The sequence below is a fragment of the Cucumis sativus genome, chromosome 3 (assembly GCF_000004075.3).
Source record: "Cucumis sativus cultivar 9930 chromosome 3, Cucumber_9930_V3, whole genome shotgun sequence".
NCBI lineage: Eukaryota > Viridiplantae > Streptophyta > Magnoliopsida > Cucurbitales > Cucurbitaceae > Cucumis > Cucumis sativus.
The window spans coordinates 29,126,073-29,154,064 of record NC_026657.2 but is presented as its reverse complement, the minus strand read 5'-3'; the positions used below and the strand labels follow the sequence as shown (position 1 = coordinate 29,154,064).

The 27,992-nt window shown below is 35.0% G+C and overlaps 6 protein-coding genes, 1 long non-coding RNA gene and 3 other non-coding genes across 11 annotated transcripts; 3 read left to right on the top strand and 7 right to left on the bottom strand.

Moving 5' to 3' along the window:
• Positions 1-1,670: 1,670 nt before the first annotated feature.
• On the bottom strand, positions 1,671-4,643 carry LOC101221367. Its single transcript, XM_004137870.3, has 7 exons — positions 4,319-4,643; positions 3,973-4,216; positions 3,255-3,455; positions 2,478-3,168; positions 2,285-2,391; positions 2,144-2,203; positions 1,671-2,053 (listed from the first exon to the last, which is right to left on the bottom strand). Exons 1-7 carry the CDS (start codon positions 4,496-4,498, stop codon positions 2,040-2,042), a joined length of 1,497 nt encoding a protein of 498 aa, XP_004137918.1. The 5' UTR covers positions 4,499-4,643; the 3' UTR covers positions 1,671-2,039.
• LOC101221129 lies at positions 4,568-8,483 on the top strand. The gene is made up of 4 exons (XR_004214863.1): positions 4,568-4,702; positions 5,041-5,301; positions 6,745-6,805; positions 8,063-8,483. It is a non-coding gene; the product is annotated as a hypothetical protein (long non-coding RNA).
• Positions 8,484-9,049: 566 nt separating this feature from the next.
• Positions 9,050-10,969, bottom strand: LOC101218443 (tubulin beta chain). The gene is made up of 3 exons (XM_004137695.3): positions 10,432-10,969; positions 10,065-10,334; positions 9,050-9,976 (listed from the first exon to the last, which is right to left on the bottom strand). Exons 1-3 carry the CDS (start codon positions 10,823-10,825, stop codon positions 9,300-9,302), a joined length of 1,341 nt encoding a protein of 446 aa, XP_004137743.1. The 5' UTR covers positions 10,826-10,969; the 3' UTR covers positions 9,050-9,299.
• A 1,841-nt stretch (positions 10,970-12,810) lies between these two features.
• On the bottom strand, positions 12,811-12,899 carry LOC116402976. Its single transcript, XR_004215708.1, has one exon. It is a non-coding gene; the product is annotated as a small nucleolar RNA snoR27 (small nucleolar RNA).
• A 149-nt stretch (positions 12,900-13,048) lies between these two features.
• Positions 13,049-13,139, bottom strand: LOC116402974. Its single transcript, XR_004215706.1, has one exon. It is a non-coding gene; the product is annotated as a small nucleolar RNA snoR27 (small nucleolar RNA).
• Positions 13,140-13,210: 71 nt separating this feature from the next.
• LOC116402973 lies at positions 13,211-13,301 on the bottom strand. Its single transcript, XR_004215705.1, has one exon. It is a non-coding gene; the product is annotated as a small nucleolar RNA snoR26 (small nucleolar RNA).
• Positions 13,302-15,142: 1,841 nt separating this feature from the next.
• LOC116402588 (heme-binding-like protein At3g10130, chloroplastic) lies at positions 15,143-16,136 on the top strand. Its single transcript, XM_031882096.1, has one exon. It carries the CDS (start codon positions 15,420-15,422, stop codon positions 16,014-16,016), a length of 597 nt encoding a protein of 198 aa, XP_031737956.1. The 5' UTR covers positions 15,143-15,419; the 3' UTR covers positions 16,017-16,136.
• Positions 16,137-16,203: 67 nt separating this feature from the next.
• On the bottom strand, positions 16,204-16,970 carry LOC101218202 (protein transport protein yos1-like). Its single transcript, XM_004137694.3, has 2 exons — positions 16,826-16,970; positions 16,204-16,622 (listed from the first exon to the last, which is right to left on the bottom strand). The coding sequence occupies exon 2, from the start codon at positions 16,618-16,620 to the stop codon at positions 16,387-16,389; it is 234 nt and encodes a 77-aa protein (XP_004137742.1). The 5' UTR covers positions 16,621-16,622; positions 16,826-16,970; the 3' UTR covers positions 16,204-16,386.
• A 61-nt stretch (positions 16,971-17,031) lies between these two features.
• Positions 17,032-18,936, top strand: LOC101217965 (fructokinase-like 1, chloroplastic). Its single transcript, XM_031882095.1, has 2 exons — positions 17,032-17,988; positions 18,080-18,936. The coding sequence occupies exons 1-2, from the start codon at positions 17,146-17,148 to the stop codon at positions 18,770-18,772; spliced, it is 1,536 nt and encodes a 511-aa protein (XP_031737955.1). The 5' UTR covers positions 17,032-17,145; the 3' UTR covers positions 18,773-18,936.
• Positions 18,937-19,033: 97 nt separating this feature from the next.
• On the bottom strand, positions 19,034-22,689 carry LOC101220658 (O-fucosyltransferase 19). Of its 2 annotated transcripts, none has more exons than XM_011653573.2 (8): positions 21,860-22,689; positions 21,296-21,371; positions 21,137-21,207; positions 20,955-21,043; positions 20,731-20,863; positions 20,397-20,629; positions 19,835-20,311; positions 19,034-19,731 (listed from the first exon to the last, which is right to left on the bottom strand). In XM_011653573.2, the coding sequence occupies exons 1-8, from the start codon at positions 22,415-22,417 to the stop codon at positions 19,476-19,478; spliced, it is 1,893 nt and encodes a 630-aa protein (XP_011651875.1). In that variant the 5' UTR covers positions 22,418-22,689; the 3' UTR covers positions 19,034-19,475. The 2 variants fall into 2 exon arrangements, with proteins under 2 accessions (XP_011651875.1, XP_004137916.2); XM_004137868.3 differs by having other exon boundaries at positions 21,296-21,368; positions 21,860-22,688.
• Positions 22,690-27,992: the final 5,303 nt, after the last annotated feature.

The following is a 27,992-nucleotide window of genomic DNA, read 5'->3' as shown; positions in this document are numbered from 1 at the left end:
ACTCGTTAACACATGAAATTTAAAGTTATGGTTAGAACGTGAAATTTAATTTTCGTTATCAAACTACTTCTTTATAAAAAAATATATATAAATATACCAATGACTTATTAAATAAAAAATGGATACAAACTCAAGGTGTTTTAATTTTTAATCTTTTTTATAAAAAATCATCTCCTCTCACCGACTAATGTGAACTATTTTCACTTATTCTAATCTCAATTTCATTTATATAACATTGCTCTTCTCTATAAGTCAACCAAATTGACAAATAAAAAAATAATGATATTTGATTATTGATAAATGCATAGAGAAACCAAGTGAATATGAAAAACATTTCATCCTTATTTTGTTAATCTGATATTAGGGAAGCAGATCCATGTATGAAACTTAAATATTTATGATTTTTATAGACAATTACAACAAAAATTCAAATTGTGCCCCTTATGAAGTTTCAAAAAGTTTCAATAATATGATCATTTATAAAAAATTAAAATTTTATTGATATAGTTATTAATTTTAGAATTTAAATGATGTAACCTAAAAGTTGGAATAGTTTAATTTCCCTCCCCTCATCAAAGGACTAAAATACACTATTTTTTAAATCTAACTAATCGTAGTATAAAACTTGGCCAAATAAAAAATACATTTTTTGAAATTTAGACGTTAAATGAATGTTTATTTATTTTTTGTATGGATTCAACCATGTATAAGAGTAGAGATTCTATGGTATGTCTTTCCCTAACTAGTTGAATTATACTAAGTTAACAAATAGATACACAATCTTAATGAATTAATCTAGTTGTAAATAAACTAACATAAGTTTATTAGTTTCTTGTAACTAAACAACATAAGTTGTCTAAAATTATTATAATAATAATAAATGGCATAAGTTTATTAAAAATATAAACTTAGAAAAAAAAACGAGTTCAATAAAAAATAGCCACCTATTTAGAATTTAATATGATACAAATTAAAAAATTATTATAAATATGTTCTATCAATGTCTACAATGGATGGTTTCTAAATCTTTGGAATATTGTGTAAATATATTAATTTATTTTACTCTACTTAAATATTATCCTACATCCAAATTTTTTACCATAAAGTGGATTTTCTTGCAATTTCACATCGTCACATATATTATTATTAAAAAAAACCCTAAATTTGGAATGCATATATAATTTTACTTGGTCCAAATGCACATGATTTATGGAAATAAGAACTGCAACTATTAATTATGCTCAATATTAAAAAGAAAATAAGGTTGAACCTCCAAACATAAAATGAAGAAAAAAAATAGTTTGTTGACTGCAAACCTTAGATGGGCAGCCGATTATGATGATATGCATTCGTTAGTTCGGATATAACTTATAAGTTATAACGTAGGAAGAAAAATGTAGACGTAAAATGTAGAAGCCAAAGTTTTGACCTGTTATTATACAATTAGAAGACGGCATGGGGTTTTTATAATATGGGAACAAACATGCTGTCGACTATATGGAAGATGAAACATTATGGTATTATATTATATGCTTTCACTATCATTTTATGAAGATTCATTCACATCTCACTTTCTAGTTTCTCCACATGTAAAATTCCGTATCAATAATGTGACCAAGTCAATATCCAAGTTGATCATTCCTGTAGTAAAAGTCTATCTTGTCGTTCAGTCAGGGAAATATCAAAGAAATCTCTTATCTTTTACTCATATGTACTGCATTTACATAATTTCATCGGATAGCTCCATCTGGAAATTTACATTTCATATATTTCAAATTATGGAATGTGTGCATGATGAAACTACTCTTGCATATACAGATCATTGCATCAGTGTTTCCAAAATTAAGGGGAAAAGAATGCCTAGCTAGGATGGGACTAATAATATAGGTGAATGGTGATTTAATCTTACCAAACAACTTTCTGGAAGTGAAAAGATAGATATTTGCTTAGGTTAATAGTAAGTTTCTTGTCAGCTTCGGTTATCCCCAGTCAGTTTATAGCAGAAGGAGCTGAGTTATGTTGATCTTGGATTTAGGGAACTACAATTTCTTGGCTGTAATATCAAAAGGTAAAGATTTAACTACATGCATAATTTAACTAACACCATATAATGCACATAAATATAGGTTGTATATGGTTATACCTGGGCTTAAAATTCTTATGCATTTTGTTGTGGACTTCACTGCTGTCAAAGAGTCCATGCCTACATTGGTAAAATAAATTCCCTTAAACTTATGCATTGCTTAATGGAACTTCAAGATGTATAGAAGATGAACTACATTACCTTCTGTATTTAACTCTTTTCCAGATAAAATTTGTGTCACGGTTGATGAATATTCTGACATCATTTGATTAGTGCCCACGTTACAGTCCATGGATTCATGAGATGACCTGGGAGAAGACAAATGGAACAATTTTTCAGATTAAGAGGTGAAGGATAGTTCGCGGGAATTGTTGTGTGATGAGCAGAAATTTACCCAGAATGAGTGTCTGTAGAAGCACCCAAGGTTGGGACGGACGAACAACCAATTACTTCACAATCCATATCCAAATCAGCCAACATTTCAGTAAAAGAGAAGTCTTCTCCAAAAACATCTAGAGAAGGCAAGTCAATGTCAAATATGTCCAATTGCTTTTCCGATTCGGCTGCATAAACTTCATTTTCAATCCCTTTGTCGGAGCTGATGGGTACATCTGAGACATCAAAATCTAGCCGCCCCTTCACTTGATCTCTCTTACCCTGCCTTTTAGCGTTTGTCTTGACAGGGGAAGGAGATAAAATGCTATGGTTCCTTTCCACAGAATAGTAAGCAACTTGCTTGTAAGGACTTATTGTCACTCTTTTTGAAGATGAAATTACAGTGCAACAAGTAGGACTAACGTCTTGTGGAGTATTGATGTTGCTGCACTCAGCAGCAGAGGAAATCTCGTGTGGAGATGTAGATTTGTCACTTTGACAAGAATTGGCACGGGGCGGAGTCTTTGGACCAGAAGAATTTGTTGGAATAGAGAATGAAGGCTGATTAAATAAACATTTTACAACACTCGATCCTTCAACCACGGTCTCATTGGGAGGACAGGTAGGAGACGATGACTGAATTTCGTTAGAGTGCCGAACCGTTGGTTGAAGATTGCTAGCTTCCGTTGATTGGGAAAGCGCATCCGCGTCTGCAATTGACATGAATTTCATTAGATATGATTGGAAAAAATGCGCCTCAATCATATTCACAAACAAACTGTAAAAAAAAACTTGCCTTTGCTAGCCGACTTCTTGGTAGATAATTTATTTCGAGTTCTCTTAGAAGCCGGAGGAACAACAATGGAAGTCTTGGAACTTTTTCTCTTGTTTGCTTCCAAGTCATTATGAACGGGTGTAATGAAACTTTGAGGTCTGCCATTAGAATTCTGAGGTGTGACCTCTGGACGAACAGGTTGTTTGATGTTAATGGGACAACCTGAGAGAAGTTGGTCTCGTTAAAATTCACACAAACGTTTCAAGCTCACAATTTCCTAACTTATGATATAGCTTGCAAATTTTGCTGAATTAGGTGGGGAAATTACTGTAGAACAGTCTTAGACTGTTCTTCTGTATACACAATTCACCAGTAGTTGGAAGTTCTCACAGACAATTAAAAACACTGCTTAGCAAAACCCAGTTATGACTGAAAAATTGTAGAAAAACCCACTCCCTAAAAGCCTCCAAGAAAAACAAAGAACAGGCAGCCACCTAGAACTAGATTATAGCCTAAGTTAATAATGTTTAAAGGACTGAAAGCATGATTTCACTCCTGATGAGTTTAGAAATCATTTATGCCGTTCTCTCCTGCACTGATCAAATTGAGTAAGCCAGTAAGGGAACTCCCAAATAATATTCATAGATTCAAACGTTTAATCAATCCTAACAACATTTCAGTGGGGTTTTCAGAAAACAAATACATTCCATTTAACTCAGATAAAGTTTTAGGGCATTACCTACTGGAGATTCAGATTGACCAACAACGCCAACTTTATCTGGAGCAGCTGAAATCGAAGGCGTTGAAGACCTTCCACTGGAATTATAAGCACTCATGACAGTCTGCATACCCTGCAGAAGAGCGTGGACACGGATCTTCTCTTGCTCCAAATAGCTTCGTTCTTGATCCAGAATCACCTTTTGCTCTTTCAAACTGATGTACTCATCCAACATAGCTTCTAAACTCAGCAAGCTCTTTGGAGCCTGAAAATCAAAAGAATCAAATCACATACGGCGAATATGAGGGAAAGCCCTAAGTAATGGGGGAAAAAAATCCTAGATCTCGAAATAAGCAGAAACAGGTACCTCTTGGATTGGAGATTTTGCAATAAGTGATGAAGCTTCAACTCTGAAAACAGAGCGGGTTTCGGCGTAATTGTTATCGGAGAGATATCTATCAACAATGAAAGCGACTTGAATAGGAGTTACGTTACGAATCCCCTTGGCAGCGTTGTCGGATCTTCTAGCTTTGATTTGCTTCCCCATTGTGGTCAGAAGGTGGAGGTTTGAGATGCAGAATGGAGAGAGTGATTGAAAGAAGATGAAGATCCGGAGATGGGAATCGGAGGGAAAGAAAGGGAAGTGGAAGATTTACATAAGATGGAAAATGGAGGGAAGCAAAAAATGGGGGATTTTGTCTTAAAGGGAAAATGGGAAACGCGGGAGATTTTGAAATATTTTGCGGGTAAGGTGTACGGGCGGTTATATCAACTCCCTTCCCGCGCACTGCTCTTTCGCTTCATCGCCCGGCCTTCAATTTTAAATATAATAATAGACTTATGCACCCATTACATTATAATTCATAAGGTTTTTAAGGTTGTGTTAAATAGATCGTATACTTTACATTTACATTTTTAAATACTAACTTCATTATATTTAGTAAATAGTAATAATGTTTTACTATTTTAAACAATGCCTTATCATAACGTTAATTAAATGAGTTAAAGATTTAGCTCGACTTGGTTGGTTTTTTTTTCCACTACTGGGCCTAAATTTGAGGCCCAATAGTGGCCCATAGCCAGCACTAGAATAATCCAACCGCGGAAGATCAGAGAGAAATCCACCGACGGAGTGCTGCACCTGGCGACACTCTCTTCCGATGTGGAAGCTCATCTTCTATTCTCCGGTTCTCGCGCGGTTCAATTCAACGTTACGATGTGAAGAAGAGTGGGTGCAGAGACAAGCAAATCATAGGGGAATCAATCTATGAACCGATCGACGAGGGGAGGCATAGGGTGTTTGAAGAAACCGGGGCTGTTATTGCCTCAGAAGCTCAAAGTTGGTCACAGGTGAGCAGGATGTTATTATGAAATTATGTTATAGAGTGCAGTGAAATTGCTATGGCTTCTTCCACGGACGAATGTCTATTTGGAGAAGTATTTATTTACACACTTCAACATAGTTTAGAGAAGTCTATTTTTTACATTTTTGCTTCTAAAATAGTTAGCATGGTCTTCTAGTTTAACATTAAATACCAAATGAAGGCAACAATGCTCTCTGTTGAGCCAATTCTTGCTGTGCCAAGTTTTTAAGTTCATTTGGAGGCATTGAACATCTCTCACGATTGGCTAGATAACACAATTAACTTCGTGATCCTAATTCAAATGCTTAAGTTGTTCCTCAATTTCCGGGCAGCAATAAGAGGATGAAGGGCCAAACTTGAATCCCTGATCTGTGTAAACTGCATCATGGAGCTCTCAGTGAAACTTTGCCATCTTCACTATTTTAGCTACAGTGGAAAATGATGGTTACGGAGATGTTTTCTCAATATGAAACTTCTATGTTTTCTTATGTTTAAGTTTTTCCTATATAAACTGATTTGTCACGATGAATAATAGGTTGGTGCTCTATTATAAGATCAAAGAATTAAATGTTGTTGCTTGGCACTTGATATATTTTTATTTCTGTGCTGTTAATGATATCATACTTCACCAGTGTTCAAGGAATCGTGAAAATTATTTACCACTTAAGATTTATAATTGTCCTTATCCTAGAGTTCTGGCATGCAGTAAGGAATAAGCTGTAATCTCAGGTAAGGTCATTAAATAACTTATAAGCTTTTTACTATACCGTCAGTTACTTCTATGTGTATAGGGAGAAGAAGAACATGGTAATGGGTTTTGAATTCAAGAGGCATATAATCGCTATTGATTTTATGTGCACGAATGGCATAATAAATTGACTAGAGAAAAGAACATTTAAAGTCGTCTGAACTCTCTTTCACTTGTACGAACACATATGATATGATATTAAAATTTACTTCACCCATTAGTTTAAACTTTTGGCCCTCTAATTAATATTGATTTCCATTTCTTGGATCCTTGTTGGGAACCAAGGTAGTATGAGATGCCTTTGTCCCACTTTGGTTAGAACTTAACAGTCTCGCATATTTCAACCCACAAGCGAGGAGAGTGTTAGATGATGTGATATTAAACTTGCCTTTAGGTCAATCGGTGATTTAAGAGCATTCTTAAAATTTTGGTGGGCTAAATTATTGGTTTCGGAGTGCCAGATGTCTGAGTTGAATAGCTGATTTCTTGAACCATGTCCTGAAGAATGTTCTATCTCACAAATCATACCGAGCTGATCAAATAATTATTGTTATATCACTGTTTTAGTGCACTTTTCAAGTGTTGCAATTAATATTTAAAAGTGTTACAGTTCTTCCATGTAGTTAACAATGTGATCAACTACTGCTCGTGCCTAATTTATGAATGTCCATCTCTTTGCAGTGTAGAAAGAAAAAGTTTAATCAGTTGATGTTGGGAGAATTTATTGGAGCTAAGCATCAAGGTGAGCTTCCTGAATTTTCTTCTTTTATCTTCTTGAGCCTGCAAGTTGATGACCCCCTTTCTTTTTAACATCACAAAAAGTTTAACAAACCCAAGCCAGTTGCATGTGCATAAGGTTTTCACGGACCTACAAAAAAGGTGTACGATTAGAAATTAGAATTATTTAGGTCTCAAGAATATCAAAAGTATCTATGAATACGTTTACATGTATACTTCTCTGACCTTATAATTTGAGTACCACTAGGAATGTTGTGATTGGAATGCTAACAAAAATTAGTGTTAAGGGTATATTAGCAATTAGTTAAGGAGTTTGTTAGGGAACTTTGGTTAAAAATACAACGACTGGGGAAGGAGGTAAGCATTATATTGTAAATCCCTTGAACACTTGGTTTATTTTGTATTTTAATTATCTTGGGATTTAGAAGTATTCGCAAATGGATATGTATCCCCAGATCAGTCAACAACAAAATTGCAGTAATTGGATGGGGAAAGCTTAGTGGTCCCTTCAGTCAATTTTTGGTTCACATGCAAATGTATTACTCTGTCTTACTTTTTGAGATTTGTGACGTTAAAGGTGTGGTTTCTCTTTGTCAAAGAAATTTATTTCATTACTTGTGTGTTTCCCCTGATGTGTTTGAGTGTTGCTTCCCGTGCTTCACCGTCTCAAATAAGTCCTATGGGTGGGAACTTCTTAGTTCCAAAAGTAATTAACAAATTTATACTACAACAAGTTAATTTAGCTGTCTTATCCTGCACTGTTTGGGTCAAACCCCAGAAATTTGTTCTGCATTTATTAAGGGACCGACATGGGACTATGGTTGGTGCAATCAAGTCGATAAGGATAGTTAGGTAGCACCTTCTTATTAATTTTCATGTACTAATTGTGAAAACATTTCCTCCTCTTATTGGTATATAGTAGCAACCTGTATCTCGAGGTCTACTTCTTAATCATATTTCTAGCACTCATACTACTTTGGATTACTGCCACATTAATCTGATGTAATTTAGTTAACATATTGACATGAATATCTATAACTTGTTGCGTCTTGTTTATATCCAGATAGATACCTAAGAAGAACCTGGTTTACATCCCAATATATAGTTGTGGGTGTGAAACCGACCATTTGAAAAGACGAGTGCCATTGAAGAGTTACGGAAAAGGTTGAAGAAAAGCTAGGGCATCCCTGCAGAAAGCATTTTTGTGATATTTCGTCAACTAGTCAACAAAGACTGATAAAGTGATTTTTTTTTTCTTCAGGTGAAGAAAGTTTATATAAAAGAGAGGGATTCAAAGTGAACTATCCACGATAAACAGAGTTAAAAAAGACATGGAGCTCGTCAAAGGAGGAGAGCAAATCTTAACATCAGAAGACGCTAACGTTATAACATTGAGGTTGCTCAACCTTGGACAATGGGTGAGCAAGACATACCTCCCCATTCTTGAGCAAGCCTTGTTTGTGGTTTTCTCAACCGTGTTTGAAATCTTCATAAGATCAATTGACACGTTTAGCAAATAAATCCTTGTAGATAGTTATTATTATTTATATGTATTTGATACTTCACTATCTCAGTTACTCAACTGATCCTTTTGCGTTGTTATTGTAAAAGGGAAGCTGTAAATTTTCAACATCTCCATGAATACACAATAACATAACAATGGTTATATCATTGTCCCAGCATCTCAGTGCCCTCTCCTTTTTCTCCTGTTATTTTCCCTCAAATTTAGTGACATGGTGAAAATCTCAGTTTTGCTTTCTTAAAGATCAAAAAGGTGGGTAGGAGATCTGATCCCAAACATTGTCAACTCTGGTTGTGCTGTTCAACTCGCAGTTCCACTGAGTTCAAAAGTGAAACAACTTAAAAGCAAAGAAACACATCAAGCTTATTTTGTAAGGCAACCCCCCAAGGAAATTATTTGCCACTTTCGTCATACTTTTTTATCGCTGGAAACGCATACTTTATAATGGTACACACAACATACTCGTACGTGTAAACAAATATGTTTGAAGTAAAATTTGAAATGAATTTAAGAGTGTAAAAAACCAAAGAATGAACTAATACGTTGTACTTATAGTTGGGTTTCCAAGTAGTCACATATCAAATCTCATATATTTGCACATTAACAATTCAAACAGGTTTCTTCTAAGTTCTTACATCAACAGCAAACAATAGTTGAATGAATCATTGCAGAAATCATGTGTGTGTGAACGGAACAAAAGCCTACCTGTGAAGTAACACACTCAAATCTGAGAAATTGTTTAAACAGAAAAACTTGCAGAATAACAAATTATACGGGCATATGTAACTGATATTCTTCATATTCCATTATCCAGATGACACAATTAAGAACCAAAAAGGAAAAAGCAATCTTAATTGACGATATAATGGCCTAAAACATTCTACAGCTATGAATTGCTTTAGGCCTTCATAAATCCAACCCACAAACTTGCCAGAGACTGGCAATTGAAAGATTAACACACACACCTTCACATACTTCAGTCATCAGGTTCACCAACTTCATCTTCATCGTAGTATTCATCATCTTCAGCCGTAGCGTCTTGATATTGCTGATACTCAGAAACCAAATCATTCATATTGCTTTCAGCCTCAGTGAACTCCATCTCATCCATACCCTCCCCTGTGTACCAATGCAAGAAAGCCTTCCTCCTAAACATAGCAGTAAACTGCTCACTAACACGGCGAAACATCTCTTGGATCGATGTTGAGTTCCCAAGGAAAGTGGAAGCCATTTTCAACCCAGTTGGAGGAATGTCACAAACTGTAGATTTCACGTTGTTGGGGATCCATTCTACAAAGTATGACGAGTTCTTGTTTTGAACATTGATCATCTGTTCATCAACTTCCTTGGTGCTCATCTTACCCCTAAACATAGCAGAGGCAGTAAGATACCGACCATGTCTTGGATCAGCAGCACACATCATGTTCTTCGCATCCCACATTTGTTGAGTGAGCTCAGGTACTGTAAGAGCTCTGTATTGCTGAGATCCACGGGAAGTGAGTGGAGCAAAACCCACCATGAAAAAGTGGAGACGCGGGAATGGGATAAGATTGACAGCAAGCTTCCTAAGATCTGAGTTGAGCTGTCCCGGGAATCGCAAACAGCAGGTAACACCGGACATAGTCGCAGAAATCAGATGGTTCAGATCACCGACTGCCCAATAACACAAGAAACTATAAGAAAGAGAACTAGAAGAATTGAGATACAGTACAGATCTGAGATCCATGTATAAAGAACTTACAGCTTGGAGTGGAGAGCTTCAAGGTCCGGAAGCAAATATCGTAGAGAGCCTCGTTATCAAGTACCATACACTCGTCGGCGTTTTCAACCAATTGATGAACGGAGAGAGTAGCGTTGTAAGGCTCAACAACAGTATCAGAAACTTTAGGAGATGGGAAAACAGAGAACGTAAGCATCATTCTATCAGGGTACTCTTCTCTGATCTTGGAAATCAAAAGAGTTCCCATTCCAGATCCAGTCCCTCCTCCCAAAGAATGGCACACCTGAAACCCTAAAAACCAGATCCAAACCAGATTGAGCAACTACAAACATACAACAACAAAAAAAGAAAAGGAAAAAACCAAAAAGTGTCGGTAACTTAAAAATACCTTGCAAGCAGTCACAGTTCTCAGCCTCCTTACGAACAACATCAAGAACAGAATCAATAAGCTCGGCACCTTCGGTGTAATGACCTTTAGCCCAGTTGTTTCCAGCACCAGACTGACCAAAAACAAAGTTATCAGGTCTGAAAACCTGACCATAAGGTCCAGATCTGATACTATCCATAACACCAGGCTCAAGATCCATAAGCACAGCACGAGGAACAAACCGTCCACAACTGGCTTCATTGTAATATACATTAATCCGGTCAAGTTGAAGATCAGAATCCCCAGTGTACTTACCGATGGGATCGATCCCGTGCTCAGCACAAACCACTTCCCAGAACTTGGCACCGATCTGGTTGCCACATTGTCCACCTTGGATGTGAAGAATCTCACGCATCTTTACAAGAAATGGGAAGTGAAAATTGAAAGCGAGAGAAACAAAAAAAAGAAAAGAAAAGAAAAAAGTTGAAGAAACCCTAAAGAGAGAGAGAGAGATAGAGAGATAGAGAGAGAGGGAGAAGAGGAGAAATGAAGGGTTAAAGGGAAAAGTGGGGACGGAGGGATCTTTATAGAAATAAAAGGAAATAACGGTTAAAATTATAATTAGGGAATTTGAAAGAAATGAGCGGGAAAGAAGTTAGGGTTAAGATAGAAGAAAGAAAAAATGAGTGAAGAAATAGGAAGCCACATGCATCACCACCGGCGTTTGTAAAAGTAACGGTCTGCCGTTGGGTTTGCCTTCAAATTTTGAAAAATGAAAATAATTATCTGGACACAGCTGGACTCCACCAATACCAATGTGACATTTCTTTTTCTTTTTTTTTTCTTTTTTTTTTTTTTGACGGACAAAATTTGGTAATATTTTAAAGGCCGCGCCCCGCTGCTCGTAGCCCCACACCATTCATTTTTTCTTTTGACGTTTTCTCCTCCTCCTCCTCCTTTTTTTCTCTTCTTTCTTTTCTATTTGATTTTGATTTTTGAAAGTTGGAAAATGTGTTTTAACCATTTATTTTTTTTCCAAATGTATAATTGTGATGTGTTATTTTTCATTAATAGTGACCGCACAACCAAACGATTCCTTCAACACTTTTTCACAAATCTTGATCTGTCATTAACTATTTTTAAACAAAGTTATCCATGTACTGTGTTGTAGTTGAACGGTAGATCTGCTTCCAGATTCTTTCTTTTTCTCTTTTATTAATCAAAGAAATTGTTAATATCATCCAACCAAATAAATTACATAACTGGGCTGCAATGAGTTGTAAAACTGATTGTATATATAAAAATATATACAAGCATTAGACTTTCATAAATTATATTTTATAAAAAGATTCATGCCCGACACAAGTCCATAGTTTAAGTAATGTTATAACTATAATACTAAGTGACTAGAGAGTAACGTCTAATTGCATATAACGTGAACAAAATATTGTTTTCTATTATCAAGCTAAAATTAAATGATACACATGAGCTTCCTTGATTACTATTTGAGGATTATGAAGTTGGAGACCAAATTTCAAAGTAATTATATACTTTAGATTGTAAGATCTAAAGTTTGATTAGTCTTCAGATTTGTTTCCACTTGCCTTCGAAAAGATGACTCTACCAACTGAGGGAAAAAAATATCTTCACTTCCCGAGGGTGTTGGAATCGCCTGTAAATACATCGTATAACCTATTGTTTCTTCCTTGATTCAAGTAAAAAAAAGTTCCTCATTTGTTTACAATAATAATACATGAAAGGTAACCTAATAAACAATTTTCAAAAAGCTTAACTAAGCCTTGGTTTAACAAAAACACAAACCCTGCCTCCTTACTATATTGGCCTCGTATCATAAGTGATCGATGTCAATGTCATACCCCCATAAAGTTAAATAGAAAACCCCCAAACAGCAGAAAAAGGAAAGGGAAAAAAAACCAAAGTACATATATTGGCACCAAGAATCAAGTAGAAACAAAAATGAAACTGATGAGTGAAACATTTCTTTTGAATATTTAATCACAAACCCAGCCAGCTTAATAATGGAACCAAAATCTATCATCAGCCATAAAAAAGCACAATCGTCTATAAATGACCTGCTCTTGCCAATGGTCGATGTGGAGCAGTGGTCATCAGATAACCATTAATACCCGTTTAAACTTTAGTCTTTTTACACCAACAGAAATTTCATCTTTAAACTAGTTAGCATTAGCAAGAAGTATTAAGAGTGTGAGGTCATCTAACTCAACCTAGTGAAGAGATAAGGTTGTGGCCAAAGTGAAAAATAATGTTCAATCACAATTGGCAACAGTACCCACCAGAGCCACCAACCGACATAAACATGAAAAAAGATGTTTTAAAATGAAACTCTTCACCTAAAATCATACAACAAAACAATACAAGTTTGGATCTCAGAAATCATGGTATCATCAACTCCATATAGGAACTTACAGATAGATAACGCAGTTTTCCATTAACATCACGGATCCAGGGTTTGCATTAGTAAACAAACACTCATAAACAATAAACCAAAGGAACAAAAATGCCCAGATCTCTGAGAAATGCAATGAAACTCAGAAGGAGACAGTTCAAACAGCCCAACCCAAACTACAGAAAATGAAGCAAACAATCGCGTAAGATAAACAGATCTCAGAAATGATAGGTTATCTTCAATTCCTAAAAGGAAATTGCAGATAGATAACGCAGATTTGAAATCACATCATCGATCCAAATATAAAATTTGAAAAAAAAAAAACAGTGCCTAATCTACACAATCGAAGCTACCGACTCTTTTAAACAACAAATGCATCTCAGGAACAATATTCCCCATGATTTTCTTCACTGTAAATCAAAGTGCAAGGATAACAAATAGATTGTTTCATCATCGATGCCACCAGAAAACATAAGATTAAAGGTCGGATTAACAGTAAAATACGGAATAGAAAAAACAGAAATAACTTAAAAGGACCATCGATAGCCGAGTATACGAAAAGAAACGTCGCCGACGATAAAGATTTATAGAAGAAGGAATGAAGATGGACGGTGGCGCCAAGAAAACAAACCCTAACACTGTTATCCGAAGAGATTTATTAGTGATGATCGAAGAAGGAAGCATTACATAAGTGCCATAGGGGCAGAGACGTCATTTTACCCTTTGGGATTTAGGGCTTTTTAAAATTTGTGTTTTTGTATTATTTTTAATTCAATAATAATAGAAAATTGTGATTAATTTTAGTTCAGTAATTGATGTTTTATATATTAAACTATTGCACTTCATTTAGGCACATTTAGGTGGTAGAACGATTTACGCTCGTACTTGTTGACTTAAATGCTTCACGAAGTTTACTTCAATTTGTTCATGCATATATTTGTTGATCTTTTATCTTTTGGTCGTCTAAATTTTTCGTACGAGTCACAGGTATAACTGCTTACATGACACAATTTTTGCACTTTTAAGTTATAAGAAGTGACAATTCATTAGTGAAGTAAAAAATGACTTCTAAGACGTTAGTTCTTGTCATTTCCAGAATGGTTAGATTGTGAAGAAATATTGGGGGATGGGGTCTTTAGAGGCAATGGCCAGAGGAAGTGACGACAGGTACTTGGGGGATATTGCAACCCTTAAGATAGTCGAGGGGGTTGCTGGAGCAATTGCTGATAAGGGTTCAGTCTTGAAATTCATACTCTATACCACGCAAGCAGTCAAGCAAGGGTTCCAAGAGATTGCTGCTTCTCCACTTTATGCTTTGTTGATTGTGAACATGAATTTGTTTAGAATCGTTGTCAATTTATTGGGTTTACCTATGTGCAAGTTCGTAAGGTGGCAGCACAGGTCGAAGGTGGAATTCATGGATTGGTCTCTTATGAAAAGAGATCGTTTTGAAAAACAAATACATTATGACTATAAGCTGCTCCTTAAAACTGGACTTGTATCAATAATTTATATACAGTGATGTGCATATTGTAGTCTCCAGGTTTCATCAATTCGAGCTAGCAGTGGATTTTTTTTTGCTCCTCTTCTACATATATTTGTTGATCTTTTATCAACACGGTCTATGCCTTCAAAACAGAGTGTTGGGAAGAAAGTTGTAACGAATGTGATTGGTTGAAGAGATCGTGTTGAGAAAATTCTTACACAGGTTAATGCTTCATTACTAAACTTAGCTAATTACATTTACAAGGAGTCGAATTTACCAAGTAACTTATCTATACAATACACACATTATTATTACGACAGATACACATCTAATAAAGGTTTTCAAAAGGACTTCTCCCTCACCAGCTTTACAGATTAACTTAGTTCTTTTGTTTTTCATTTGTTCAAAAGTTCGTCCAAAACCATGGGTTGTTCAAATAAGGCTTTTGCAGAGTTCATCAACTCAATGGAAAGTAAAGCCATCATTTTTCCTGTAAAATAGATGCACACACAGCTCATTTTCCAGAACAAATCCTTACATCCTCTTGGAAGTTTATTAATACGTATATTGCAATGATATGGCTTCCTCTTTTCCTTCCATATGAGACTATAGATAAGTAAGGTGTAGAGGAAGTTACAATATTATATTATACTTCCAACACTTCATGAATATTTTCAAAACTATATCAAACCAAAGTTAAATAATAAGGATTAGCAATGAATCTACACCGATATCACTACAAACAATGTGAGAAATTAAGATCCCATGTCATAGTCCAGCCCGAATCTGATTCCAACGTTCAATTTCCATACTTGAATGAAAAAGCTTCAAAACGTTTTCAAAGACAACTGATTCTAAACAATTCCATCGAATTATTGTACAAGAAATCTCTCACTCGTCTTCTTCGGCTCAGTAGATCCATTTGCAAGCAAAGTAGTCGTGGACGAAGATAAACCACACACACCCTCCTCCAACTTCCACCACTTATTCCATGGCTGAACTTCACAGTTCCAACCCCTTCTTCAAGCAACCGTCTTTCTTCTCAATGTATAAAATCAGCTACCCCTAGACTATCTATATCATAAGTTTCCAAACATGGGTTTGATTCTCGGAAAGATCAGTGTTGAAACACCCAAATACGAGCTCGTTCAATCCACTTCCGACTACGAAATCCGCAAATACGAGCCATCGGTGGTCGCCGAAGTCGCCTACGATCCGACCCAGTTCAGAGGCAACAAAGACGGTGGCTTCACCGTATTAGCAAAATACATTGGAGCCATTGGTGAGCCACAGAACATCAAGTCCGAGAAAGTGGCCATGACGGCGCCGGTGATCACCAAATCGGAGAAGATTTCGATGACAGCTCCGGTGGTGACCGAAGGTGGCGGCGGCGAAGGGAAGCCGGTGACGATGCAGTTTGTGCTACCTAGCAAGTACAAGAAGGCAGAGGAGGCTCCTAAACCGGCGGATGAAAGGGTTGTGATAAAGGAAGAAGGGGAGAGAAAACTAGCCGTCGTGAGATTTAGCGGAATTGCGACGGAGGGAGTGGTGGCGGAGAAGGTGGAGAAGCTAAAGAAAAGCTTGGAGAAAGATGGACACAAGGTGATTGGGGATTATGTATTGGCAAGATATAACCCACCTTGGACATTGCCTTCTTTGAGAACCAATGAAGTTATGATACCAGTAGAGTAAAGTGAATTGATTTGATTTCTAGTGTTTTTAGACATTCTGTGTTTGACATTTTGATGTACTACTGTCATTTATAGGCTCTGTTTCTTTCTTTTGAATAATACTTTCATTTGTAGAGATCAACTGGATTGCTTCATACTTGTTTTTTAGAACATATAAATCAGTTAATGTGCTTACAAACAGAGTATTATTTTAAGGCCACTGAATATGCTGGATGATTCTTAGAAATGTACTCAGAAAGTGGGTTGATAACGAAAATGAAAGCCAAATTAAGAGCAAAAGCTCGAGTCAAACATATTACAAGTAAAATTCGAATATGTGATGCTTCAAGATACAGAAATATACAGGGTTTTCTTTCGCGTTATATACTTAATCAACCAGAGAAGAGCTTGACGATGATGGTGATGATATTGAGAAGAATGAGTGGAAGTCTCAAGAATTGACATGCATGGATGAGCCCAATTACCTGGCCTTTGAGCGTGCTTCTTCTTTCTCTCGACATCTCTGCTAATGTCCATCCTCTCCGAGCAAGAAAACGATCTTCGTTCAGAATTGCAAAGGCATTTGCAAACAGCAGAATCCCTTGAAAGAAGGTCCAGAACCACATATCTGCTTCATGAGCGGAACGAGAAAGCTTGTTTAAATCATGAACCGATCAACTTTACAACAGAAAAGGCAAAGGGGGTTTCCAATATCTTGAAGGAAAACTAATGATTTAGGAATATAAATCACGAATTTTGAGACCCAGAAAAAGAAATTCACGAAAGAGAAATCAAAACTTAACATAGCCAAATAGAGATTCTCGTTCTCACCTTTCTTTTTATGAATTCTGAGAGCGAGCAATACAGAGAGTTTCAGCTTTGGAGAACAGAGATTTTTAGTCAAACAACCTGTTGATTTTAGTGGAAGAAAAGAATTGTAGGGGACGATCAGATCGAGCGGTTGACAGAGATTTTTGATGATGAAGTAGAGTTATAGCCGTCGGATGAACTTCAAGCTTTGATGACTCCGACTCTATTTAGAGAGAAAAAGACAAACCAGCTCGACAGACAGTAAATTTCTTTTAGAGGTTTTGGGTTTCAAGATAAGTTTTGTTGGCAAATTTGGATAAACCCTAACAATTGGAGCAGCCATGGCTTCATTTCATCTCCTTCCTTCGACACTTCCTCTCCCCCATGTTCAATTTTCCTGTTTTCTTCCTTTCTACTCATCAAATTACAGAGCTAAACCTATAGATTTATCTCTGATTTTCAACTTTCATCATTCACAGAGCTTGTCTAAAACGCTGAAACTAAACCCACCAAGAGCTTCCGCCAATGACGAAGGCAATGGGGTTGTTGAAACCCCCGGCCCCACTCGCCGAGGGAGGAAAAAGGGAACTGCGTCTCCATCTTCTTCTACTTCTGCTCAAAAGAAAACAAAGCGTTCTAAGGAACCCCAAATCACAGATAGAATCACAGTAGCGAACCCATTTGTTCATATCTCCGAAGACGAGTCAATCGATTCAATAGCAGATAATTACGACGATGGAATGGACATACCATACGAAGATCCTCCATTGATCTGTTGCTTCGGCGCTGCACAGAAAGAATTTGTTCCTTCAATTCGTGTACACGATAACCAAATGCATCATGATAAGTACTCGGAATGGAAAATGCTCCAATGGGATCCGCCGGAGTTTGCTAGGGCACCCGGGGGATCGCCTTCTAATGTCGCTATAGCTCACGTTAGGCTCGGTGGACGAGCTGCGTTCATGGGTAAAGTAGGGAAGGACGATTTTGGGGACGAACTCGTGTTGATGATGAACAAAGAGAAGGTACAGACTCGAGCTGTGAAGTTCGATTTGAATTCTAAAACTGCCTGTACTTACATGAAGATAAAGTTTGAAGATGGAAAGTTGAAGACTGAAACGGTGAAGGAACCGGCCGAGGATTCTCTACTTAGCTCTGAACTCAACCTTGCGGTGCTGAAAGAGGTAAATTAGCCAATGTTCATTCGAACTTGTTGTTTCATTGTTTGAGTCTAGAGATTTGTTAACAAGAGAAATTGTTTATGTTTCATCGCAGGCAAGGATCTTCCATTTCAATTCAGAAAGTTTGTTGTCCACTGCAATTGAACCAACGCTCTTCAAGGCAATCCAGTTGTCCAAGAAGTTTGGTGGACTTATCTTCTTTGATTTAAATTTGCCATTGCCGTTATGGAAATCACGCGACGAAACTCGAGAATACATTAAGAAAGCCTGGAAAGAAGCTGACATTATTGAGGTTTCAAGGCAAGAACTGGAGTTTCTCCTGGATGAAGAATACTATGAAAAGAAAAGAAACTATAGGCCTCAATACTATGCTCAAACTATTGAACAAACAAAGAATCGACGAGACCATTATCATTACACGCCGGAGGAGTTATCACCCTTGTGGCATGATCGCCTCAAGTTATTGTTCGTGACAGATGGAACATTGCGGATTCATTACTATTCTCCTTCATTTCATGGTGTGGCAATAGGTACAGAAGATGTACTCATCACACCCTTCACCTGTGATAGAACGGGTTCTGGTGATGCTGTTGTGGCTGGGATCATGAGAAAGCTTACTACTTTCCCTGAAATGCTTGAAAACCAAGATGTTTTGGAAAGGCAGCTTCGATTCGCAATCGCGGCCGGGATTATTTCTCAGTGGACAATTGGTGCAGTGAGAGGATTTCCTACCGAAAGTGCAACACAGAATCTGAAAGAGCAGGTCTATGTACCATCAATGTGGTAGGATGTAAATGTCTCTCTTGTAGCATATTGGTTTCAAAAGAAGTAAGTTTATTGGTTTTGCATTTATATAATTTGAGTTATAGAACAATCCATTGAATGTATAGTAATTCTTTCCTCTCTGGTTATCTACCTCTATTCTTAGTAAAAAGTTAGCAGTTCGGATGATATTGGAAAGATTGCTGGACTCTTTTACTAGGCATTAGAGTTGGAAGTGTATAAAACGAATACGAGAGAGAGAGAGAGAGAGAGAGAGAGAATCATGGAAGAAATGGCAATTTACCTTTCCCTTTCCAAATGTTTACATTATGAATCAAGGGGGGATAATAGCAAAGAATAACGAATGGAATGAATAATTTTTCTCCACTATTGACAGGGAAGCTGTCGGTGTAAAAACTAACCTGATTTACTATTAAAAAGAAAAACTACATCTGAACCGATTCTAATTCACCTACCAACAATCCTATTATCCATTCATTTACCTAAAAAAATGTGAAGAAAAAAGATTTGAACTTCTGCTTTTGAAGCCAAAGGAAGCTAGCAAAACCTCGGTATTACTCTCCACCTGGGTTATGTATTGAACTCATGGCTTGGAAAATGCCAGTCAAATTTGGGGAACGCATGGCACGTGGTGTGCGCCCTGGAGCAATGGGCACATATCATCAATTTAGCAGAAGAAGCAATGAGTTTGCAGTAAAATCATAATTCTATCTCTGCAGTGAAGCCTGAAGATCTTGTTTATCGTCGGTTTTTAGTCTTAATGTTCGATTTTGGGCCTTGTTGCAAAGACAGCCAGGATACGGGTTAGCGTAAAAATTCTCCTCTAGCCTTGGAGTCTCTCCAGCTTGTCTGAAATATGGAGCACCCAGTCTGTCTTTATGTAACTCCTTCACTTCTTTGGAGAATTCTTCCCAAGAGATGGCTTCCTCCTCAAACTGATCAATCAACCTCACTAGATTTAGCCTGAAAAACGAAAAAGAGTTTATATTTGGACTCCGTAGTCAAACCAACAGAGATGATAATAGTGCCTTTTGAAAGGCTCTGTGCATGAGAACTACGAACAAACCTGTCGGGATTTATTGTCTTCCTGAATCCTTCATACCTCCTGTGGCCCTGAACTGCTTTAGCCATGTTTCCATCATAGGTATAAACAAAAACATCACTCTCTACTGCCACTATATAATCCAAGGCGGCCATGCGATTCTGAAATGGCTTAAATGGGTCCAGTTCCTCCACAGTTGCAAGAGTTGAATGAGAAAAAACATTGGGGTATTCAGATCGAAAAGCCTCCATGCTATCGCTGCCATAAATCTCCCCCGCAACAATGTAGATTTTTGTCGTGGAAGGGTAACCCAAGGCCTTCAGTAACATGGCTGCTTCCATAGGGGTCATTGGGCAGCCCCCTAGAAGTCGCTTTTCTTTTGCATCTATCTCTTTCTCCTTCCAATGCTTGACATTGTATCTCATAGCTTTGAGCTCCTCATTTTCCTCTGCCGTCAGGTTGTAGCTGCAGCCTGTGAATGCAAGCATATCTTTCTCATACCTGAAATCAACATTTGCATGGTTTGGTGTTACTCTATGCATATCAAATGACACGGTAATGCAAGTACTTGAACAGGTGAGAGTACCTCAGATGAAGAGCAATATATGGTTCGTCATCCTTTCTTAATCTATCAACCAAGACCTTCCCAAGATTCTCAATCTCCTTAGTGAACCGTAGAGCATCATAATTGGCACGACATCGAAGCTTCTGAATGTAAGATGGCAAACCATTGTTGGCGATACGAGAATCAGTGTGGGTAAGCATTAACACTTTGTGTCTCTTTAACAAATGTAGCATCTCTCCTCGGTAATAACTAGCCTGCATTTAAACAGATTGTGAGAAATAACATCCAAATAGTTTGCACAAATCATCAAAGTGTTATTATTGACATTTAGACTATAATTGATGTATTCTTAAACCTTGGACCAGGAAACTGGAGCCTTGACAAAGGGTTTCACCGCTTCCCACCGTTGAGGCAGGGTCTCAATAATTTCAATATCATCTGTTAGAACATTGATGAAGTGCTTCCAGTCAAAAATATCTTTAAAATCACTGCAAAAACCAAAGTTTACACGTTGTATGCAAAATCATCAGCAGCTACCAAAGACTTAGGGAGTAAGAATGAAATGAAAAACAAAAGTACCTTGGGTCTGTCCAAAATGACTCATGATCAAGGGAAGGAAGAACAAGTGTTGCATTCATAATCCTAGCAACAGCAACCATATCACATATCTGGAAGCAAGTTGAGGCATATCTCAGTCAGAAAGAGAATACATGGCTATGATTTAGCTGACAATTTTTTAGAAACCAGTAAAAACATCTCACCCCGGTTCTCATCTGATTCAATCCCCCATTGGCATGAACAAGAAGATATCCGTTTGTTTTACCTCGAGGTCCTACCAGTGTCAAGTTTAGAAATTAGAGATTAACTCAAATGGGTTCTAAAATCCTTGCTTTACAAAATAAAGAAACAGTTAAACATACTTATTCGATTCCTGGGTCGAGTAATGCATTGATGGAAATTGTCGCTTTTTGGTTTCATCCAAATTTCAGGCGTCTGCTAAAAACATAATATCAAACAACCTCAACATAATCAGTAATGAATCTCACAAATTGCCAACTATAACTTAAACATATAATTTAGAATTTCATTAATTACATTTAATGAATTTGGGTTGTTCAAAGTACAAGAAAACGAAATAGGATGCATTTATTGCCAACCCCATTACTATTTATTGGAGTCAAAAACTTTACCGGAAAATTAAAAGAACCCAACGATATCACCAACATACAATTCCAGAAACAGTTCCAGAATGAATGAGATGCAAAATAAAATAGAAAAACAAGAGGAATTTTCATTCCATAAAAGGAAAAAAAAAAGTAGAAAAAAAATATTAATAAAAGTTCAATTCCTCGACAAGGTCCACACATCACGCCATCTTCCCCTTTGACTAAGATTAGATATCATTTAATTCTATCAGGCGATGGAATATTTTCCAGTGGATGAATGAGGTAAAAAAGTTTTTGAAATAAAATAAAATTACTCACAGAGATTTTTTCGAGACGGCGTTTGGGGACGACGGCTTCGTCCTCGGCGACGGCTCTTTGCGCCAAAGCCCAATCTTCTTTGAAAGTCTGTATGATCAATTGTCCTTTATCGATCATCTTACCATTAATTTCCACATGTGTATTAAGGAAGGAGAATTTGAAGAAGACGGTTAAAACAGCCATGAACATCAAAATCCCAAAAATCTTACGGCCGAAGTTCCTTCCCGATCCTAAAGACTGTAGAATCATGACCGTCAATAAAAACCCTTCCTCCATCTTGAGAAGCCAAGGCTCAGGGACCCAACACAAAGCCCGATTACGAAACAAAAAATGCCTAACCACAGGATGATGGTGGTGATGGAGATGGTGATTGTGAAGGTGAAGGTGGGACCCAACAATAGAGCCGTTGGAATTGTCTTCTTCATCATACAAATCTGAAGAGTTGGAAAGTCTGGTATCAGGGTCTATAAAGTCTGCTACGCGTCGTCTTGTTTTGGTTGCCGGACCACCGTGTCGTGGACTTCCATTGCAGGAATTATTAGGACCGCCGGATGCCATCGCCGGTGCGATTTGAAACAAATTGTTAATGGGTATGGATTGTTTTTTTTTTTTTTTTTGTTGTTGTTGTTGGATCGAAAGAAGAGAAATCGTGAAAGAAAGAGATTTCAAAATCGTAATTGGTATGAATATGATTTGGAAAAAGAAGAGGCCGCCCGAATTGTATGGCCGGCAAGGGCGTGAATATAATTTCGGGTGTTTATATATAGCTCTCGGAATATATCCGACGATGCCAAATCCTCTCCCTTTCTCCCTCTCTCTAAAACCAAATGATTACATTTGGATTTATAGGCCACATTCTAATTCCCAATTAAAAAGTTTCCTTTTCTGTATTCTATTTTTTTTTACCCAATTCTATTTTTTTCTTTCTTTTTATAACTAAATTTATAAATTTTGTATCACCAACAAAAATACCAAAGTTTTTTTAACTCTTTCATTTTTATCCATCATTATGTATTATGTAACATATGAGACATAGTTTACCCTCATTAAACCTAACAAATTAGTGCAAATATTAATCGTTAAATTATTCTAGACCTACCGTTTAAAATGAACTAAATTGTCCTATACTAGTTTCTATCAACTATTAGTAACTATTATCAATCACGTTATCTTAAGTTTATACACAAATTATCATGTAAAGCTTTGTCTTTTACCTAATAGATTTTTTTTTTTATTAGAATTAGATAAAAGTTTAAAGAATTTATTGAAAAAATTATTAAAAGTTGAAGGTTGATATTGCAAGTATCGTGCCAATTCGGTTAGGTTTTTTCTATAATTAATTTTAATTATGTCTAATTGGTTAATGTGATAACTGATAAACATTGGTTTTATTTTTTAAATTCCTTTTGGATTTTCGAGTTATCTAATTTATCCATCCATTGAATTATATAATGAAGAGATTATGACATCAAAGATTATTTGTTATGGTTTATTGTTATTTAATTGCATAGTCAGATTGAATTTTAGTATTTTGATTATGGATGATTTTTCATAAACAAAAGATAAAGTTTAATGTTATCTTTTATTTAAAAGAAAATCAGTTTGAAATTTTGAATGAAAAAAAATATATAATTAATTTCGTAGATATTATCTTCTCATTGTATACAGAAGTGAATACTTGATTTGATGATGTAATTAGATTAAGATATATTTCAATAAAATATACAATTTTAGCTAGTTAAGGCTTCCATTGTATTTTGTATTTTTCATTAGGTAAACTTTAAATTTATTATTTTTTCAAAAAATTTATTAAAATAAATGGAGCTTCCAAAAGTAACTTTTGTTTCTTCCGTGCTCTATTACTTAAATTTAAATAAAAAGCAATCAGAATTAGATTAAATGGTATTATCTAAAACACAAAGGAATTTATATTAAAGTAAAATAAAAAAAATATCAATTTTAGCAAGGGAATATGTTCCTAAATAGAGCATCTTCAAACTCACTCCACCTTTGAGAATCAGCTAAAATAGGAAAAGACATTTCAATTCAATATTGTATAATAGTTTATAGTTACAATTTCTGAAATTAAAAAAAGAAAAAGAAAAGCCAAAAATAATAAAAACGAAGTTTATATTTTTAAAATTATAAAAATAGAAAAATGGAATCATTATCGAAAGCATTGTTAACAAAAAGACTTAAAACAGCTAAAACAAGAGTAATAATGAATTAGAAAGAATAAAATTAAAAGAAAATGACGGAAATTGCAAAGGGAGTTTTCATTCTTTTATGTTTCCAAAGATTAGCGTTCACTTCCCTCTAAAACGACACCACTTTTGATAATTAATATAAATTAAGAAATTCACTCCACCCATACTTTTGGATTACCGTTTGGAATTGGATGAATATTCACTTCAAGGGATGATTTAGGGAATTCACTTTTTTTATTACTTTATAAATTTAAATGTGATATAAAGTGGGCAGATATTAATTATGGAATGGAACGTTCCTTTTTAATTCGGGCGTTGCCAGTTCCACACAAAAGCCGGTGGGCAACACGTGGCTTGATCAGGTTAATCGAAGCAATGGCATGATTATTGGTATGGGTTTTGGTTGCCGTTGGATCAAATGATGATGGAGAAAGTGTAAGGAGGGGATGTAGAGAATGAAAGACGATAGTGCGGTGGAAATAGAAGTGGGAAATGGGAATGGGGGATTGTTTGTTTAAGGCCAAACGACAGTTCAACACGGAGAGTTTCGTCGTATGAAGAATAATATTGTAGGGCTGCACGATCTCTGTGTATTCGTGCTTTTATTTGATTGGTCTGTCGTGGGACTAATTATTATGTCCGGCAAATTATAATTAATAAATGGAATTTGAATCCTATAAACCAAACTTCAACTTTACATCATATTATAGTCTCAAGCACAATGGGCACACACGGCATGTGCCCATTCATAGCCCTTCCACATCACTTCACTTATTAGTGTTCTAATATTGGTTTTTATAAAAAAATCAATGCTCACATATGTTATATGTTTGGGTCATCAGTACGTATTAAGTCGGATTATAAAGAAATCATAATAGTATAAGACAATATGAAAAAATATAAAATAAGATTTGATTAGCGGTAGTTTATTTCTAATAGCTTGATTATAAAATGTTACATTTTTATTTTAGTATTTGTTTATTTTAAATAACTCGATTAAACAATGTTACTAATAACAGATTATATTGCAAATTTTTAAACCATGCCAACTAAATTGCAAGGCAAAAAAAAAAAAAAAATCTTTAATATTAATTAAGATCGTAAAAACATATACCGAGTTGGTTAGGTTAATTTTTTCTCTAACAAACTTTACTTTGAAGTTTCTTTAACAACTATTATTTGAATGAAGATCGATAGTACTAAAACTTGTTATTAATTGGACACATGAATTAAATTCACGATATCTACTCTTGTTTACTATTAACTAGTTGAGGCTATGTATGTTTGATTAAGATTGTTAGAATTTTTTAATTTTTGGATGAATTATTACATATATGAACAGATTAAATGAAATTTGCAAACAATTTAAATAATTTGTTACTTTTTAAAAATTCAGCTAATGTATACTTTGTTTAATTAGTCAAATCATGCAAGGTTTTCTTCCACTCTAGATGTAAAAAAAAAAATGCATAGTCAAATCCTGCATAACAGGTCTTAGTTGGAAAGTGATGGCAAAAGTGTTTAGTGAAAAAGTTGGTGAAATTTGACATAGAAAAGGTGATTTAAAGACAATGTGGGGAAGAATTATTCATTATTCACACACACACACACACAAATATAAATTTAATTTTTATATTAAATGTCTTAATTTCTACTTAGTTGGAAAACAAGGATGTTGTTTTCATAGTTGGTATTAAATTTATTTGTGTAATGCGATATATGACTACTCATAACTTAATTAGTTTAGTTGGGAGGATATATAGGGTGGACAGTTAATAATATATATCTGCTACCTATTGATCTTGATGTGATTATTGTTTTGTAACCCTATGGACATGGTTTAATTATGATTTATAAGAGTTCCTTTCTTCGAACAAAAAATAAGTTAATATTTAATACAAATCTTGCAAAATTTTATCTATTAATATGAAAAAAAATTATGTTTGAAAATATTTTTAACCATTTATAAAATAATTTTTAAATTTAACTATAATAACTATGGTAAAAATAGTTTTAAGAGTATGACACCACTATTATTTTTTAAAATTAAATACATTGTACTAAACTTGAATGAGAAATCAACCGTCACAAAATAAATAATACTTAAATGCTTCTATAGTTTATATGACATAGTATACAAATATTGTACAAATAAATAATGTCACGCTTGTTTTCTTAAATGTCATAATTGCATTTAGTTTAGGAATAATACTTTCATATTTTATATAACGGAAAATAGTGTGACAAAGTTATTGTAAATATTCTAGTTAAGAGAATGGACTCAATACCTAAATCAAGATTTCTATACTTTTTTTTTTAGAAAAGATAATAAACCAATTTACGTAGTATTTATATTATCAACCTCTCGTTTTACATGTTTAATCTAATGATTTTGGAAAAAGAAAACTAAAAAAAGTCTTTTATTTTTTCAAGGAGACCTAAGGAATTGTTAAAAATGTTATGGTCAATGAGGCACTTTAAATTGAGGCCTAGCAATGGTCACGCGACCATGACTTTGTCAACGTTGCGATACTTAACCTAACACACAAACAAAATTAATTAATTGATTAATTTTCTTATTTTTTTTAGGTTACAAGCATACAGTTCCCTTTCCCTTCTTCATTTTTCATTTTTTTCGAAAACAATATTTCTTCTTTGTTTTATATATTTTGTCAATTACTATCGAATTAAGCTTACGTTTATTTGATCTCTTACTTCAAATAATTAGATTTAGTCAAGTTACCAAAACACACATGTATACTTATGTATATTTTGAACTATTAATTAAACTTCTAAAACACTATCATTTTTGTAGTTTAATTCCACGTATATTATGTAAGGTGAAAGATAGGATGAATCAATTACGAGAGTTGTTTGGTATGTCTCTAGGAGGCAAGGTTGAGAGTATCTTACCTCAATCTTTGAGCTATACACTAAAAGCTCCTATCTAGCACCTATTGCGACCCAATCTAACATCGAGAATCCTATTACTAAAAAACCAAAAAAGAAAAAGAGAGATATTATGGTGAAAATACTAAAGAGATCATAAATTCATCCTCCTTAGCATGATAAATTTCATGATATTCTCTTAAAAATTTGCTTTGATTCCTATACCAAAGATTAACACTCACTTACAAGTTGATGATATATAAACAGTAGATGAGTGTTTGGCCAAATTTTATCATGAATGATGATCATAATCAATTACGAGTTGTTTGAGTTTTTGTTTATTTCTTTCTGGGTAATATTTGATTAGTGGAAAAGTGAGAAAAAATAAAGTAAAGGTTTCTCTACTTGCAATTACTTTTATGAAGAATGGCAACAGAATTGAGTAGAATACAAGAAAAGTGTTAAGAGTATAAAGAGCATGCGTTATTGTATAAGCTTATTATATTCTTTTAATAAACATAAACATACGTACGTATATATAAAATTTAGAAATAATGTGGTTCATAATTCATTATATATTCCATTTCCCCCAAAATGGTAAGTTGGTGCAGATTGCAGAAGGGACAACATGTGATGCTCATATTTCTAATTGTAGAATGAGTTGTGTCAAGAAAACAAAATTAATACTTATAATTACAAACTTTTCTTATAATTAATTAACCATTAATTCTCTCAACAAATTTCTAAAATTCATAAGGCATTTCCACCACTTTAGATTAAAAGTAATTATCATTATGTATGGTATTAAATTAAAGATATCAGTCAAAAAACAAATCACATAACACATGGTGCACTAATTAAACAAGTCCAAATAATTTAAAACTAACGGTCAACCATATTTATTCTAAACCTAGCCAAACACTAAAGAGATGGCTTTAATGAAAAATTTGAAATTAAATGTTGTTTGTTTTTTTCTTCTTTTTATAATCTCATTCCTTTCCTTTCCTTTGATTTTCTATGAATAATTATATAAATAA